At 37.8% G+C, this 18,845-nt stretch overlaps 1 protein-coding gene and 1 pseudogene across 4 annotated transcripts in view; both read left to right on the top strand.

Annotated features, from left to right (window-relative positions):
* The window catches only part of TESK2 (testis associated actin remodelling kinase 2), a 104,923-nt gene that overhangs the window by 76,591 nt on the left and 9,487 nt on the right, over positions 1-18,845 (top strand). For 3 of the 4 annotated variants that reach the window (XM_016137807.2, XM_016137806.2, XM_016137809.2), the window contains exon 5: positions 15,536-15,682. The exons of the other annotated variant lie outside the window; for it this stretch is intronic. In XM_016137807.2, coding sequence (XP_015993293.1) covers positions 15,536-15,682 — 147 coding nt within the window. The remainder of the gene's footprint in view (positions 1-15,535; positions 15,683-18,845) is intronic. 4 annotated transcript variants of the gene reach the window in all.
* LOC118606429 lies at positions 6,643-6,742 on the top strand (annotated as a pseudogene).

Here is an 18,845-nt window from a genome sequence, read left to right as displayed (position 1 = left end):
TCCTGCCACAATATTATTTCATGGCTAGATTCCTACAAATACTTTGTGGCTGGTTTTCCTGTCTCTAGTGTTTCTTTGCTTCAATTTGATGTGCTACTACTCAAATAATCTTCATTAGGCATACTTTGATAATGTGATGCTTCTGTTAAAAAAAAATTCCATTTGGCATTCTGAGCTGTCTTCTACACATTCTGGACTTAGATGTGCCTTCTAAGACCTGGAATGCCCTTACCTCTCTTCTCCCTCCTACTTTCCAAATTATGTGAAATCCCAGATTCTCTAATGGAGCTCAGTCTCCTGAATAAGGCCTATAATAATGCCTTTTGTGGCTGAGCCTATAGTATATTTGACCCTTAAACAACACAGATTTGAACTGTGAGAGTCCATTTCTACACAGATTTTTTTTTCAATAAATGCTGTAAATGTATTTCCTCTTCCTCATAATTTTCTTGATAACATTTTCTTTCTTGTAGCTTATTTTAAGAATACAGTATATATTATATATAACTTACAAACTATGTATTAATTGACTGTGTTATTGGTAAGGCTTCTAGTTAACAGTAGGGTCTTAGTAGTTAAGTTTTTGGTGAGTCAAAAGTTAAATGTGGATTTTTGACTGCGTGTGGTGGGTCAGTTTCAAACAGGTTGAGTTTGAAATATTTATTGAACCATCCGAGTGGAGATAATTTCATAGAACATCGTCATTCCAAGGAGTACTCTGAGCGATACCTTCCTTGTTCAGATCCTGTTTATTAGCCTTTTTATTAGAAGACATTTCATTGGTTTGGAAGGAGACATTTTTCAACTGCTGAATTACTTCCCAAGTAATAATAATGAAAAATAATTAAGGCTTCCCTCCCTCCCCACATATATTGTTTTATTATTACACAATCCTATGAAAAAGGTGGTATTTCCCCTGTTTTACAATTGAGAAATCTAAGGGCTCAACAATAAAGAAATTTAAGGTTTCTTAGTTAGGTAGCAGAGCTGGGATTTGAATCAAGTTCTGGCTGACCATAATTCTGTGTTTACTAGACTTTAAGCTCCTTGGGCTTAGCTGTTTTGTTACTGCTGAGTCTTCAGTAACTGGCACATAAAGGCATATAATAAATACTAGTTGGGTTAATGGATTAGTGGATGAATGAATGAATATTGTTTCCCAACACTTGAGCTTCTAGTAGTTAAACTGTCAACCGCAAAGATATCTATTGTGTCTTTCAAGGTTGTGTTTAAGAAAATTATATATATATATATATATATAAACATAAGTGATTTATATAAATATAAATTACATATAAATATAATTTATATATTTATATATTTATATATAAATTATATTTATAGAAATATAAATGAAGCCACTTTAAAATGGAGCTGGAGCTGCCATCCCAGAAGAACTGCTTTGTACATCTTATGCCTCAAACCTTTGGGATGTTAAAACAGAGCAAAATAATCTTTGGACTGGGCGTAAAGCAACCTCGTGTCCTGATGAACTGTTTGCAAACTTAACAAGAAAGCAGATGTTATGACTGTTGGACTGATGGCTACTGTACTGAAAATTAATATTGTTGAAAATTAGCATCACTGTGTTATATCTTATATGCACTAATAGAAATGCCTTTCTTCTACTCATGTAATTGTTTCCCTTCCCTTTCTCATAAATACCTTTGCCTCGGCCTCCTATCTGGAACATCATTTGGGCTTCTGACTGAATCAGTGCTTCCAAAATAGGTATTCTATTTTTTGATCTTTAATAAATGCTTATTGCCTCTCACTTTGAAAGACCTTTTATTTTTAGATTATCAGTTGTTTTGGCCATGTATTTAATGAATCTTTTCACAGTGATGTAGTGATAAGACCACAGAAGAATTTAGAAAATGTTTGAGGGGATTTCTAGCTAATATTTCTCTTAGTCCTCTCCATGATTGTGAAACTAGTATTAAAGTCGCGTTCATAGAACTCTTTTTGAGTTTAAGCTAATCCTGTTTCTAAAAGAAATTTTGACAAGTGTGATTTCCTTAACTTGAAAAGTGGTATCATTCATCGGAATTGGGTCTGTGTTGGATCTTGAGAGCTTTGGAGTCTGTAGCAAGTAGGACAATGGAAGGGGGCGATCTCTCAGTACATCTCTCATACACTTCCTACTACTTAAGGGCATTTCAACATTCCTGTACTTGATAACATAATTACTGTTTGCACTTTCTGTGTTTACTTGCTCTTTATGTTGGTCATTTTTTGTTATCATGGTCACCATTGTTTACTTAGATAGTAAATTCTTAGATCAGTGATTTCCAAAGTGAACCACAAGCATTTCTTTCCTTAACATATTCATTTTAGCACTTCACCTTACTATAGTAATTGCTTGTGTCTGTTTCCTACCCAGCAAATTAATTAAGCAGACACTTTGTATCAAGGGAGTAATTAATAACTTTCTCAAGTATTGATATAGTGCTTAGCTTTTCTACAAGTGATAGTTTTCTTTTTTCTTCATCACCGACCTCTTTTATTTTCTACATCTTATAAATCACATGTCCTGTCCATGTGCCCACTATTCTACTCTCCGTTTCTATGATTTTGACTACTCTAGGTACCTCAGAGAAGTGGAATCATATAGTATTTGTCTTTTTGTGACTGGCCCATTTCAGTTACCATAATATTCTAAAGGTTTATTCATGCTGTAACGTGACAAGATTGTCTTTCTTTTTAAGGCTGAATAATATTGCATTGTAAGTATATACCATGTTTTACTTATTTATTCATCTGTCGATGGACTTTTGGGTTGCTTCTACCTCTTGGCTATTGTGGATTATACTTTTGTTAACATGGGTGTGTATGTGTCTCTTTGAGACCCTGTACTCTATTCTTTTGGTGTATACTCAGAAGTAGGATTGCCAGATGACATGGTAGTTCTATTTTTAATTTTTTGAGGAACTACCATACTGTTATTGGTAGTAGTTGCAACATTTTACAATCTCACCAATAGTGTAGAAGAGTTCCAATTTCCTCACATTCTTGTCAACACTTGTTACTTTCTGTTTTTTTTTTTCTTTTTTTTTAGAGTAGTCATTTTAATGGGTGTGAAGTGATATTTCACTGTGGTTTCCATTTGCATTTCTCATTTGTTACAGAGACTGTCCTTTTCCATTGATACACAAGGATTTATTTCTGGGCTTTCTATTTTATTCCATTGGTCTATTTGTCTTTATGCCAATCCCACAGTGTTTAATACAAATCTAATTTTGTTTCTTCCTGCATAAACCCTTTTATGGGTTCTCAATGTCTTCAGGGTAAAGTCAAAATATCTGATTCAGCTACTGTTTATTCTGTGGCCTCAGTGCTTGCTTCTTTGACCTTTTTGCTTCTGTCTTAACTGTGCACTATAGCCCTACTGAACCTCTTTTAGTTCCACAAATAGGACATGACCCTTTCCATCTTTGGGCCATTACACAAGCTCTTCCCACTGCCTGGAACACAACCTCTCCATCTTCCATTGTCTTAGCCAAGTCCTACTTTACCTTCAGGACCGAACTCAGATATCCCATTCTGTGAGAAGCCTTTTATAGTCTTCAAAGATGAGTTAGGTAACCCACCTATATGCTCCTATAATACAATAGTATTTACCATCGATTTAAATTCTCTATTTGCATGTGTATGTAGATTATAAATTCCTTGACTGTTTTCTTTACATTTGCATCCATTGGTTCCTAGCACAGTGCCTGGCAAATGATAGCTGCTTATCATATTGTTGATTGAATAAATAAGTCACATTTTCTAGCTCAAAACTTTCAGTAATTTCCTTATTGATTACAGTGTTTCCTCATTGAAAACAGTTTATTTTATAACCTTAGTTGCTTACCAGAATTGCTTGCAAGCTTTTTAGAAAGTACAGATGCCAGTGCCTCACATAAGACTTACTGAATTAGAAGTCTTGGATGAAGCCTAGGCATTTGTAATGTTTAAAAATAAATTAACAGACCCTGTAATTATGATGTGCGTTAGGGTTAAAACAGAATTGAAGATAAACTTTTAGCCTGATATCCTAGTCCTCTGTATGCTGCCATCATTCTACCTTTTTTCTCCTTAACAAGTACTCAGGCAAACTGGCTTTTATATGTTTACTAAACATGGCCCGTGTTTTCCTGCCTCCTTATCCATATTATTTCTTCAGCCTAAAACATATACTGTTTTCCTTTATGTTATAGAAATCTTCCTTCCTTTTAAGACTTGGCTCAAAGCCCTCTTATTTCTCCATAAAACCTTTTCTGACTTTTTTCTTTGCTACTGCTGTGCTCCCCCACCCCCTCCCTTCTTACTTGGTTATAATGTTTCCTTCTATTGATCTTCTACATAATATTTTATACCTCTCTTATTATATATTCTGCCATGTATTTAAGTTATTTTTGCTTTAGTTTCCCTATACAAGTGTAAGCTCTTAGAGTAGAAGGAACCTAAGCTCCAGGGTCAGAAGGCTTGGATGCAAATCCAGGCTCCACCATTACTAGTTGAATTACCATAGGGAAGTTATTTAAATGATCTGGGCTCAATTTCCTCATTTATTTTAAAAGGATTACAGGAATGTCTCAAGAATCTGCAAGGTTCAAATGAAGCTACTCTGAAAGTGCTTTGTAAAACTAATTAGTTGCTGTTATTAAATATAACATCTAACAGTATAGTATTAGATGGTATCTTACTCATCTGTATCCAGCAGTATCTTGTGTTTATGGATATTGATCAGATGATTAAACGGGGGAAAAGGAAGCAGCCGTTTTATGCCATCTCAAAAGTGAAGTCGAGATAAATTTTCTAACAAATTTATCACCTGTGTAAATGGCTGGAACTCTTCATAGATGGGCTTTGGCATAGTTCAATTGTAAGACCTCTTGTGTAGTCATCCTTTGACTCTGTAAATAATTTGCTCAACAACTTATTTTTTATCCAATTAGTCAATCAAACATATATTTCCGGTACACCAAGAAGGAATAGAACTGAACACTGGACTTTTAGAAATACAAATAAAGCAACAGGCGGGTTACTTACCTGATAAGTCTTTAAATCAACTGAGGTGTTCGAATGAAAAAATATTTCATTTTTTTAAGCGAATGATTTCTTGTACTTGGCAGTACCACGGATACTTTTTTTAGAATAACTTTTTTTTTTTATTATAAAATCATACATACTCATTAAAGAAATAGCTCATATTTCTGGAATATTAAGTGCTTTGCATGCATTTTCTTTTTTCATCCTTATGATAACCCTCTGAGATATAGCTATTATTCTTGCTATTTTATATAAGAAGAAACCAAGAATTAGGGAGATTAAATAATACTTGAAAAGCTGCTCTCCCACATTTTACCTACTTAACTCCTCAATTTTCAAGTCTTAGATTACATTTTCACTTCATTATGGGACTTTTCCTAATGATCTCCCCCATTTATATTGTGACTTAGCTTATTATTCTCTCAGATAGCACTCTTTTTCATTGTAGCATATCTCATGACATAATTCTTCATTTATTTGAATGTTTGTTTATTGTCTCTCTACCATATGTCAGTTCCATGAGGACTGGGACCATTTCCTCTTTTGTTTACTACTAGCAATAAATAAGTAGCAGGTCACCGAGGAGGTTGGGGTTACGTGGAGGCAGTAGTTAGGCTCCTTCAGGCCTTTCCATCAAGCTAGTGAGGCTAAAGACCAAGTTCTTGGATGTTGGGAGGCTGGAGTGTTGGCTGCAGGGCATCACAGTTAAAGAAAATTGTGTTTAGTGTGGTTCTTATTCTCTTCACTAACTTGTTTTTCTTGATAAAGCTAAAAGATAGGTTGCTTTGGCCACTTGGCAAGGATGTTATAGAAGGAAAGTAGGTGATGGGGCTTAGAATGGCTTGCCTTTCAGGCCTATTCCATCATATTATATTGTTATTCTATATGCTTTGGGCATAGTTTTCCCTATGAACATGTACCTTTGAAAAATGTTGTATCCATTCATGGCAAATAAGATAACTAAGGGCAATGTAATATATATATGTTGATACCAACTAACTTATCTTGTACGTAAAGTCATAGAAATACTTTTCTGAGAGTATCTAAAAGGTAAGGAGACATTCATGAAGATCAAATGGAAGATTAAAATTTGAGAGATAGACAGAGGCTAGGTCATGCAAGGCCTTAATATGCCATGGTAAGGATTTTGAATTTTATTTTAAATACAGCAGGAAGCTATTGAGGAATTTTAGACAGGAGAGTAATATGATGTAATAACTCTTTGGCTGCTTTGTGGAGCATAGATTGTAGAGGAACAAAAATCGAGGCAAGGAGACCAGTAAGAAGAAACTTATATTAGAGATTATATGAGAGATGTGGGTAGCTTGAAGTGGGATGGTATCTGTGAAGATGTTTAAAGATCTGCTTTGAGAAGCATAAGGTCTTAGTTGTGACTTTGATAAGGAGAGTGAAGAATTAAATGATGCCCAGTTTCTAGGAAGAATGGTGCCATTTGCTGAAATCCTGTACCTCCCTCAGCTGTGTGTGTATTGCCTGGGAAATGTTTTTTGTTTATTTGTTTTTTAATGTAACACTATAATTGGCATACAAATTCTTTTAGACTTAATGATGGAGTTACATTCTGATAAATCCATCATAAGTTGCTTGCTTTGGTTGCACATATACTAAAATTGGAATGATACAGAGATTAGCATGGCCCCTGCACAAGGGTGACACGTAAATTCGTAAAACCCATCATAAGTTGAAAATCCATAAGTAAAAAATGCGTTTAATACACCTAACCTACTCAATATCATAGTTTAGCCTAGCCTACCTTAAACATGCTCAGAACACAATATCCAAAAAATGCTGGCACCACAGTACACTGTAGAGTATCAGTTGTGATCACCTGGCTGACTGGGAACTGTGGATTGCTGCTGCTGCCCAGCATCATGAGAGGGGATCATACCACATGTCGCTAGCCTGGGAAAAGATCAAAGTTCAAAATTTAAAGTATGATTTCTACTGAGTGCATATTGCTTTTGCACTATCATAAAGTTGAAAAATTATTAAATTGAAGTCAAACTATTATAAGTCAGGGACCATCTGTAGTCTCTTCACTGTAGAAGACCACACTCAGGTCTTTTTCTGAGCCTTTCAAGGACAGCATACCACTGATCTTTAAGGCCCTTCCTTGGACAAGAACATAAGCTCTGAAGACTGAGTTAGCTGATGAGAGCTAACTCATGGAGAGTGAAGAAAGGGTCCCTACATGTAGGTTAGGGACACATAATGGTCAGAGACACTATACTTAATTCATTCAACAAGTATTTATTGGGGCCTGTCTGCCAGACACCAATATAAGCATGGCATTGAACCTGTTCTCAATGAACTCATGAAATGAAGTTAATTGTATGTCAAGACCTTCTGAATTTATTGGGAAAGGATTTCAGAATTCTGTGCTATGGTCATTCTCTACTTCTAGTCATTAGAAATTATTTTTGCAATTTAGAATCCCCCAAACCTTGAGAGACATTATATCCAGATCTGCGGCTTTGCTTGAATTGAGAGTTGGCCCAGCATTAGCTGCTTCCCAGAAAGTCCCAGCAACTGACAAAGGAAAGATAATTTTGAACAAGTTAGTAAAATGAATCTAAACTATTCACTCAAGATTAATAATCTGATTTTTCTCATTACTGTCTTATTAAAGCAGGCACATCATTCTTACACTTGAGATAGTCTGCAACCAAGGAGAAGAAAAGTCTCTCCCTTTTTCCTCGAGGATGTAGACACTTATTGTGTACACCAGATCTCAAATCTGTTTTCTTTGTAGTAGAACCAGAACCAGATGGTTCCTCTTTCTCCATCCCTTCCTTTGATGGCTCCAAGTAATCTTTGTGAATTTCTGTGAGCTTAAGTGTAGTTACCCATCTGACTCTTAGCATTCAGAGGAGATTTCTGCCTGCACTTGGAGTGACTCTGGACTGGGAAGCTGTCTTTCACATTGCACAATAGAAACCTTTAAAACCTTTCCTCCTCATCCTACCCCTCTACCTACCGTTTGCTGCTAGAAGATACCATGAGCTTGTGGTTTGCCTCCATCTTAATTAGAAACTTAACTTCTTTTGGTTTCCATTTTTATTTTGTCCACTGTCAAGCCCCTATTCCTCAGATCTGGTGGGGAGGCAGGGTGCTTTGTCTTCCTTAAGGGATTGCTTTGAGTTCTGTTCACTCTGAGCTCAATCACCAAGTGAATATCAGAGATTCCTGTCTGGATCCAGAGAGTGTGGGGTTGTTGTAGATGTGGGGTAGCAAGCTGGAGGGAAGAATGCTTTTAAACATGGCCCCAGTAGCCATGTTACTGGTAGAGGTATTATGGATTTAGGGGTAGGAAAGCAAACTGGTTGTAGTGTTCAGAATCCCTGGCCTGATCTTAAATCATGTCTCAGACCTTTGATTGCTAGTAGAATTTCATGGGGTAAAGACAACAGTCATCTTATTTCTTTGAGAAAATTTATTCTACAGATTTACCTTTTAATGTTTACTTTATTTAAACAAATTTGATTTGATTTTGAGATGTTTGATGTAAGAGTTAAAAATCAATAGGGGAAGTTTAATCATACTTTTCTTAATCTGTGGATAAATAATCATTTTGATGTTTATAGTAGTTTACATGAGTAGAAAAACACTCATACTACTTCAAGCTCATTAAACAAATATGTTATTTAAAGTGATGAATGGGTTCGTAGTGTCTATCTGTGGGAAATGTGAGGGAAATTGGGGAGGTATCTTTATAGCCTCTTCTACTTGGCTTCTAGCTGCCGATAAAAGAAATATCTTCTATAATTGCCAAAAAGAGAACTCTGTTATAATTTTTAAGTTCATGTAATTCTGACCACTTTAAAGAGTCTGCTGATAAGGGTGGTAAAAATATTCTCAGAATTTTGTATCAATGAATGGCTAAACACGCTGTTTTGTATTGCACTTTATATCCAATGCTATCATGTTCTGCCATATAATGGGCATTAGTAAATATTCGTTTTGTGTGGTATTTATCAGAAAATTCCTCTAAAAGCGTATTTCTCTTTTTGATCATAAATTACATTAAGTAGTATATTGGGAGGGTTTCTAATAAAAGAGGGGACTTGAAACCTGCCTCCATCTATTTAAATGTACTTAATCATTCATTTGTTCATTCAACAATTTATTGTTCACTTTACTAGATACTGGGCTTACAGAGTTGAGAAACACCTGGTCTCTGCCATCAATAGTTATAGTACAATGTGATAAGCAATAGTAGAAATACATACAGGGGCCTGAAGTGGCACAAAGTATGGGATGGGGTATCAGGAAATGCTTTCCAAAATAAGACACTCAGGCTGGATTTAGAAGGATGAATAAAAAATAGCAAAGCTATGAAGGGGAAGAAGAGCATTCTGGGAAATAGATAAGCATTTATGAAAGCATAGAGAATGGAACATTCAAATATTCTGAAACACATTTTGGATTCTCTTTCTCTAAGTTGGTTCATTACCACTGATTGTATCAGTTAGGCAGGCCCTGGTGGATCTCCTGGAGTGGAGGCTGAACTGTGGCAAACTTGGGCCTTGGAAGATGTACCGATGCATGCTTGCAGTGGCTGTGGAACCTCGAGCTGAGAACAGGAGGCTCCTTTGGAGCACAAGCCTCCCTCAGGGTGCTCTTGGGATGCCTGTCCTGGAATTACCCAGGGCGGTTGGTAACAAAGCTTTCTTTTCTTCTTTAAACCAAATCAGCAGGATGGGGTGTCTGCTAGCCTTTGTGTTTGGAGCCGACCAACAAACATACAGCAGCCAGGATAATGGCATTGTTGGGCTTCAGTGAAAACTAGGTCGGGGCTCAGGCCCTCCTCTGTAGAAAGCCCATTCAAAGAATAGAGGTTCAACAAGCCACTGTTTGGCATTGACGCTGGTTTTTGACTTGCTGATGGCACAGAAGATTACAGCATCTCTTCCCATTGCTTCTCTGAACACCTCAATTTGGAATCTCTGAGTTGCATTTGACTATTTCCCCCTCAGTTCTCATATCTACCATTCAGTTACTAAACTCTTTAGATTCTACCTCTGCATATTCTTACACTAGCCCACTTTTTCATGCCTGAAATAGCACTCTAAATCAGGCATTTGGCCATCTCTCTTCTGGACTGTTGCAGTACCCTCCTTTCATCCCTTCTCTCCTACTTATACTTTATGCAGAAAAAGAAAAGGAATACTAATCTCTGCACTCTCTGTACTTTATATTTGTGTTCCTTTGCATAGAATGTCTTTCTTCTAACTCTACATATGGGCATCCATGAAAAGGAAATGAATCCTCAACAATGAGTGATTAATTAGTCAGGCCTAGTTGTCCCCCAGAGTACTCCAGGTAAAGGGGTCAGCAATGTATATACATATACAAGTAAGCATGGAGTGAAACCTTTATAAGCATGAGTGAGAGGCTTTGAATGCCATGCTAAGGATTGTGGGTTTTATACTAAGAGTATAGCGCAACACTGAATAATTTTAACAGGGAAATGGCTTCAGGTTGGCATTTCAGAATGATTTTTGGCTGTGTTATGTGAAATGGATTGGAATGAGGGCCAAGTGTGTTCAAGATGAAAGAAGGGGACCAGAAGACTAGTTCGGAAGCTAATGGAGCATCCCAGAGAAGGAAAGAAGATGATAAGATATTGGTAGTGGGGAGAACGAATTATGTACTATGAGCTAAGCACTGAGCTAGGTATACTTTGTATACCTTATCTCTTTTAATTATTCCCTGCCTTTGATTAAACACAAAATCCTGTTGATTCTACCTCTGAGATGTCTCCAGATATTAACCTCTTTTCCATTCTTGCTGCCATCGTCTTATTCAGGCCTTTGGTACTTCCCACCTAGATGATTCCAGAAGCCTCCTAACTATTCTCCAAACCTCAATTCATGACCTTTCCATACATTTTTTTAAATTACTGTTAAAATGATATTTCTATATAGCATATCTGATTATGATATTGTTCTGTGTGAAAAAAAATTATTAGTTGATCATATGTCATCTCTCCTAGACTGTGAACAAGAGCAGAGACTGGCCCCACTTATCTTTGTGTTTTCACATAGTAGGTTTTCAGTGTTTGTGTAGGTGGGCGGGTAGAGAGATGGATGGATCTTCCTCAGGACAACCCTATTCATTGGGTGACAACAAATGATCTCTGTTAGTTGGATGGCAGCACATTATCTGCCTTGGGTAAGTGCTCTAGCTCTAGGCCAGTTGGGTAGATTTTTCAAAAAGGAATAATAATTTTTACAGTTGATATTTTCTTCAGAGCCTCTCTGAAAATGAGTTTGAACCACTGTTTAGAGATAAGCTTGTTTGGCTGTGGATATTAGTACATTGCTAATTCAAAGTAAAGAAATTAAAAAAGCAATCATTATTTCTTATTCTTCTTACTGGTTATGATCAGGTGAGTTTACTATAGCTCACTAGAATCTGTAAGAATTGGGAATAGGAGCCCTGGGTATGTAGTGGGTGGTAGGGACTGCTTCATGCTGCTCCAGAATAGTCCTTGTGTAGGCGTGTTCATGTGTCTCTCTGTGCCTGATTTGGTCCATTTGAGCTTACAGCAGATGTATAGGAAGAACCATACTCCTAAGTATCTTTTAGAATTTAACTTTTAAGATGTTACCTCCTCTCTGGAACTTTCTGTACTCCTCAGGCAGAGTCAGTTTATACTTCCGTACCCTAGGTTACCTCAGCTAAAGGATTATTGGTATTATTTACTTACCTGTATGTCTTTCACTGTACTTTAAAGTATAAACTGAATGTTATTCATCTTTACACACCCACATTAACTATGTACTAGGTACTCTTCTAATCACTGGGGGACATAATGTTGATGTAAACAGATTCTTACTCTCATATGGATGTGGCAGGAGTGGGAGGCATGCTCAATAAATGTAGAAATAACTTGAATCCATATTCCTGAATGGAGAGCTAAGTTTTAACTTATTTCTCCCTTTGGCAATTTTTTAAGGGTGTTGATCATCAGCATACATTTATTTATTGCCTTCTAGGGACTGTCTTCAGTGAAATCAAATATCAAACAAATGAAATGGCACAAACTCTTTTATTTTATTAGATCATGAGGAGGAAAGTCCCTGAAAGGTATTGAAGTACCAGTAACACATTTGATTGACTGTTATTAATAGTTTTCTGAACTTGAAAGTTTAAAAGAAAAACTATAAGAAATGTAAAATGTAAAATTTCTCTGGTCGATTATTGAAATGTATTGCCAATGCCTTAGGTGATTTTGTAGGGCTGCCCAAGGAAGTAAAATGAAAGCAAAGCAGCTGTTATCCTCACAGGAGAAAGCCGAATGTGCTAGTTGCCCTCTTGCCTCTGCTTCTCATAGAGGGATTTGTACAGAGGACTCACCAGCCGAGTCTGCACTGGGAATTGCTTATGGGGAAGTGAACGTTCCAACTAATGGGCACGCAGAATGTGTAGCAACTTAGAAATCTTCCTTGTTGGCAGATCTCAAACTTCCTTTCCTAATATATGCAAAAGGTCTTGAGACATTGAGAAGTTGTGGTTTCTGAAGGCCCAAAGGCTTATCAGCCCCACCAAAGTATTCACCAAAGGCCAACAAGAGAAATTGGTTGTACTGGTAAACTCCATTTGGTTTCTCTCTCTGGTCCTGGTTTGTGCTTTTATTATTTTGCCTAGAAAATCCAGACCCTACTAGCCAGTGTGATTCCTCACCTTGTCTCGCCTTTCTTCTCTGCTATCCAATTTCTGGCTTTGTCTGTGGATTTGTCAGACCTTCAGAGACATGGTTAAACAGAATAAACATGTGTTTCTGTGAACCAGAATCAAAAGTCCTGGCTTAGCCTGACCTATAGACAGTGCACATACAGCCTTTTCATCATAGGCTTTTCTGCTGGCCCTCAGTTGGGAAACCTGTATATTCTGAAATAAGGCTTTCTATGTCACATTGTCACCATGCCGAAAAAATGAACCACTTTTCAGATCTTTCTGACTCTCAGAACTAAGGAAATTTGCCTGCATGACTAGGTACCAGCTTTATTGCTCCCATGTAGCTTAGAGTTTGCAGGTTCAGTTTCTTTTTAGCAAATGAGCACCTCACATGTGAATCGTGGACAGATTCAGGTATAGTGAAGAGATGAAGGCACTGTACTAATGCTGTTCTTATGTCTCATTTTGAGATTTCCAAAGGTGGATTATTAAGCAGGATGGAGCAGGTCGACAGGTTTCTCTCTTGAGAAGTTGGGTGTATTTTTAGCCATTCTATCTGCCTTGCCAAACATGATTTGCCTCATCCAAAGATCTGAAGTGTTGCATTGCTGCCCCCAACTGGTTCTTTTTGGTGCTTCTGTTACCACAGAAGAAAATCTCATATGACATTTTTTCTAAGTACTTTCATATATTTGTATTAGATTCTCAAAATAACATTGTGAACTATATGATCATGGATTGTCATACCTACTTTCTAGGTGGTAAAACCAAAGGATAGCCTTACTAGTTGATTTTTGTAAAATTACATGACTATTAAGGGACAGAATTGGACTAAAATTTAGATCTCTTAGGTTCCCTAGTCTTTTGTAAATTCAATAATATCCCCCATAATAGGTATAAAGAGCCTAATTTTAAGCTTAGAGGAATTTTCCCCTTTTTGTCCCTTGGAAGGAATAAAGAGATAATAATACATCATGTAAGTTTTGAATAAATTTATTAACTTAATTGGCAATAAACTTTGAGCTTCTATTCTGCATGAGGCTCTCTGATTCGGATGTTGTGGCCTCTAGCTCTCTAGTGTAATGTAGTGCTTAAGAGCATGGACCCTGGAGCCAGTCTGCCTGGGTTTGAACCCTGGTTCTGCTCCTTAATAGTTAGATAACCTTAAGCACGTTTTTTAACCTCTCAATGTCTTTTGTAAAATGAGGATAATAGTACACTTACCTCATAGGGTTTTGTACAGATTAAATGAGATGATGTAAAGTTCTTAAAACAGTACCTGGTACAAAGTAAGCACTATGTAAATAGATGTTAGCTGTTTTTATTATCATCTTTATATAAATATGCTATTTGCTCTTTAAAAAAAAAAAAAAAAGCAAAGCAGCCCTTCATGAGTATGTAGGGATGACGAACAGCCAGATTTCTTGAAAGAGTATGTCTTCACGTAGTTCCTCTGTAGCCTTATCTCTTACTCAGTCTTCAGTTCACTGTGGTTTTATTTTGGTCTTAACAATTTTACTGAAACTGCTCTGGCCATGGTTGCAGTGACTTCCTACTTACAAATTCAGTAGACACTTTTAATGTTCATCTTTCTTGACTTACAGCATTTGATACTTTCGGTCTTTTCCTTTTGAGAAAGTTCTTCTTTGACTACTTCTATATGATGTTCTTGCTTGATTCTTCTTCCTCTGCCTGCTTTTTTAAATGTTAGTTTCCCACCTTACAGGTTAGTCTCTGGGCAATTTTATACATTCCTTGGCTTCAGTGACTAATTTAGCTCAATGTTACTGCCTCCTAAATGTTATCTTTAGCCCAGACTTTGTTCCTGAACTTTAAACTGACTTTCCACCTCAGTTGTCCTAAAAGCCTTTAAACTCAGCATGTCCTGGCTGAACCCGCTATCTTTTAACATTGCCTCTTCTGAAAACCTGCTTTTCTCTCTGTATTCTGGATAATTAATAATGGCATCCAGGGACCAATAACTTGGGATCAACCTATAGTTTTTCATTGCCCTCACTCCCCTATCCAGACAGTCATCAAGGTGTTTTTGTGTTGTTGTTGTTTTGTTGTTGTTGTTTTTAACTCTGCCATCTAAATATGTCTTGAATCTTGCTCTGTTCCGATGCCTCCACTATTGGCCTTAACTCAGGCATCTTTCTTTCATCAGGTTTATTGTAATAATCTCCTAACCTGTTTTGCCTTCTCCATATTCTCCACTCTAATCCATCTATCATGCCATTGCTAAAATAATATTTTCTTTAAAAAGTAAATATGAACACGTTGCTCTTCTGCTTAAGAGACTTTCTTTTATTCCCTATAGACAGGATAAAGTCCATGTATCTTAGCAAAGCATATCAGCTTCATCTGCCTCTCCTATTCATGTACGGTCACTTAACCTTTATCTTTGTATATGCTGCTCCCTTTATGTGGTCTGTCTTTCCTGCTCCCCTAGGTTATCCTTTTGACTCCTTATTTCCTCTATACAGCTTTTCTGACATGTCCAAATTGAGTTAGTCACTCCGCTCTGCATAGTGCTGTTGTACATGTACAAAGCTATATTTTAGCATCTACCACATGATACTGTTTATTGTTTGTCTATATCCCTTTACAGATTGTGATCTCTTCAAAGGAAAGTAACTTTGTGAGTAGCACCTACCATAGTGCCTGGATGCAGGATAAGCCCTCAGTAACTTAAAAAACAAACAAAACATACAGTCTCTATCTTCTAGGCATTTACTCTCTAGTGGTTTCACAACCAGACAAATGGTAGCTGGGTTTTCCTTCTGTTTTGCAGTATATCAACTCTGGAAACCTGGAACAGTTGCTAGACAGTAATCTGCATTTGCCCTGGACTGTGAGGGTGAAACTGGCCTATGACATAGCAGTGGGCCTCAGCTACCTTCACTTCAAAGGCATTTTCCATCGGGACCTCACATCTAAGGTACGAAGGCTTTACTTGCACAACTCTTTGAGACACTGTCCTCCATTACCAAGAAAGCTGTGTTAAACCAGTCATTAATGGGCTTTGGAATGATGGAACTCTCTTATAGATTTAACATTTAATTACAGAGGATGCAACTTATTACTCTGTATAGCTAGCTAGTCCTTAGAAAGCCAGTCTCAGCTCACAGCAGGTATATTTTAATATTGAACCAGGCAACACATACGTCTTGAGAACCTTCACACTTGACTTTAGTCTCCTAAATATGTGTGTTGCAGAAGCAGATGGCATGAAGAGAGTTAAGAGGTTTTTGCTCTGTAGGAACGACCTCCAGGAAGTGGCTCTTAACTGAGAGTAGGAGCTCAGTGATTTTTAGTCACTTGAGTGCAGGTTTTGAGGGCCGTAATGTACTGACCCATTTTCTGTCTGTGTGATTGAGTTTCTGCCATCCTGCCAGTTCCTCTTTGGAGTCAGGTGGTCTCTATAGTATTTTCTTGCCCTCCAAATTGCTGTGTGACCAGGTTAGAAAAGAGTTGTTTTTAGAGGAAGTTGGCCATGCTTCAAAGCAGAGACACCTCAGTGCCAAATGGCCTAGGACACCACCGAGATAAGGCTTATATAAATAATACTGCTTGATCATTGATGTGGGAGGTTTAAATCACCTAATATGACTTCTGTCCAGGAGCTGACTTAAAAGACTTCTAAGAAGGTCTATGGGAGTTTTGTACTTGTCCAAGAATAGCTGTCATTTCATTCCCCACCTTCAGCACATACACATGCATATATACATACATACATATAAATATATTCCTATACCCCTTCTGTCATGGATGGAGGGGTAAGGGAGCCTGTTATAAAAAAACAGTTTGCAAAGGAAACAAAAGCAGGCTCTACTCTCTGAGCCGATAAGGCCTAAGGCAGTCAGTCTCCAGGTACCTCATACTAGAATGGTATGAGGTACTGTCCTTGGGGGACCCTGGCCATTGGTTTCTAAACTACTACACAGAAAATAGCTTTGGGGAGGCGATTATAGGGCCCATAGGTATGGCAGGGCCATTTGTAGTCAACTGTACTGTTACCGAAGGAGCACTAAACCTGTCAAGTGGAATCTGGTGACCAGCTGAGGCCTAGTTGTGAGGAATCTTTTATCTTCATCAGTACCTTCAAGGACTGGACAGTTGGATGGTTTGGTCTTGGAAGGTGGTATCTTTTCCCTTCATCAGCCTTTGCTTATCCCCTAGAATGTTATAGAAAGTCAAGAAGGAGAAAAACTGCACTTGTTTCCATTAGAATTGTACAACTTAGACACTGCCTTAAGTTGATAGTCTGTCCTCACCTTAGGCGTGCAGCCAAAAATCAAATCTTTGTGTTCTACTCAGAGAGCATCATTTCCTCCATGGTGAAAGGAGATCCTGACAAGTTATCAATTAGTCACACAGCTATTTTCCCCATGCCTACCTGAGTGTCTACTGTGCCTGGCACCATGGATGAGGGTATATTAGAAAAGGACAATTTCTGACCTAGAGGTACTTAGTCTTATTGGGAAATAATTGAAAAACAGTCCATAGCATTTTTATAATTAGGTATTTAGCCACAGACTATAGGTTTTCAGAGAAAAGAAATGCTGCTAGACTTTAGAAGGAAAGCTTCCCAGTGAGTTCCTAAGACCTCATCATATTCTCTTCCGTGCTCCCAAAGCACTTTATATCCCATTGTGATAGTGTCCAAATGTGATTCTGTCTGGGCTTGTCATGTTGTAAAAATGACTGATAACCTTTTTAGACCTATAGGGTACTGTTATTTGGTTTTCCTGTTAGGGAGTAGGTGTTCCCAGTGTCAATGGCTTGAGATGAGAAACTAGGAATTTAGAAAGAACTGGGTCTCTTGGCTGTGCTTTCTTGGGTCTGAACTTTCAGGAGGTATTAAGGATACTTCTAGGTGGTGAGAACAAATGAGTTTACAAACTGGAGACAGGCTGAGAAGTGCACTGTAGGGAATTTCAAATTGAAGAAAAACAAATGAATTTTACAAGCCAGACAGCGTACCAGGAGAGACTGTCTGTGTTCATTGCCCTTTTATCATCTCTGAGTGTTTGCCTGAATGTTTCATCCTCATTGTAATTGTGTGGCAGAGATTAAGGAGAAGGTTGTATGTCTACACCTAGGTCAGAGCAGCCCTACCCAGGAGGCCTGCATGGTAGTGACAGTGACTATAAGAATGGGAAGCCCCAAGGGAGAAATAAGACTAAAGGGACAGAGGAGGGCTTTGAGGTTTCCGAATTATTTCCTCATTGCCAACCTTGGGTTTAAATTTGATATCTTAAGGAACAATAAAAAGGTTTACTTATCCTTTAGTGGTGTACACTTTAAATTATTTGTTCTATTATGTTGCATCTCGCACCTAGCATAGAGCCTGTCAGAGTAGGGGCTTCCTGGTTCTCTTTCAGAGAATGCACTTGATAGCACAGAGGCCGAAACATCTGCTTGAAACCTGAGATTTTGAGTCCCAGACCCAGTTTTGTCCCACCCTCCAAATGACTTCAATGCCTTTGGACCTCAATCAGTCTGTAAAATAGAATTTTGTCCTTGACCTCACAGGAGCCATCAGTCTGGGCTTCTCAGACCAGAGCTCACAGGAAGGATTTAAAGTAGTGGAAACACATTCTACGTGGGTAAAAATGATCCTGAGCCTGTGGTAGAGGCAAAGAAGATCCCTAGTTTCCTATCAGAATGTCTTCTGAAAGCAGTATTCCCTTTGCAGGATTCACACATCAGTGGTTACAGCAATACTGCTTTCAAGAGTGAAAAGTCTGTCAGATATAGCTATTCAGTCTAATTTTGTAATTACTTCTAAGAAATAGCCTGATACGGATTTGTGCTGTGGTGATGCTGATAGTTTACTTAGAAGGAAGGTAGTGTAGCTTTAAAAATATTCAGTTCATGAGCTCCATCAAGAAGTGGCAATAACCACACACAGGCTTTTTATCTGTAGCTCTAGGAGTAACTAGTACAACTATATATTAGGCTTGGCTCTTAGGAGCAGCTGAGAGAGCAGTTTGTTTCTGCTTATTTTCATTACTGTCCAGGATCAGGCGAGCACAACTGTGTTTGGTTACCACTAGGAGTGTGAGTTATGAATTGTACCTCTAGTCTTGGTTGTTGGT

This window comes from Rousettus aegyptiacus, unplaced genomic scaffold (genome assembly GCF_014176215.1).
Source record: "Rousettus aegyptiacus isolate mRouAeg1 unplaced genomic scaffold, mRouAeg1.p scaffold_m13_p_1, whole genome shotgun sequence".
Classification (NCBI taxonomy): Eukaryota; Metazoa; Chordata; class Mammalia; order Chiroptera; family Pteropodidae; genus Rousettus; species Rousettus aegyptiacus.
This window is presented reverse-complemented; position numbering and strand designations above follow the sequence as displayed.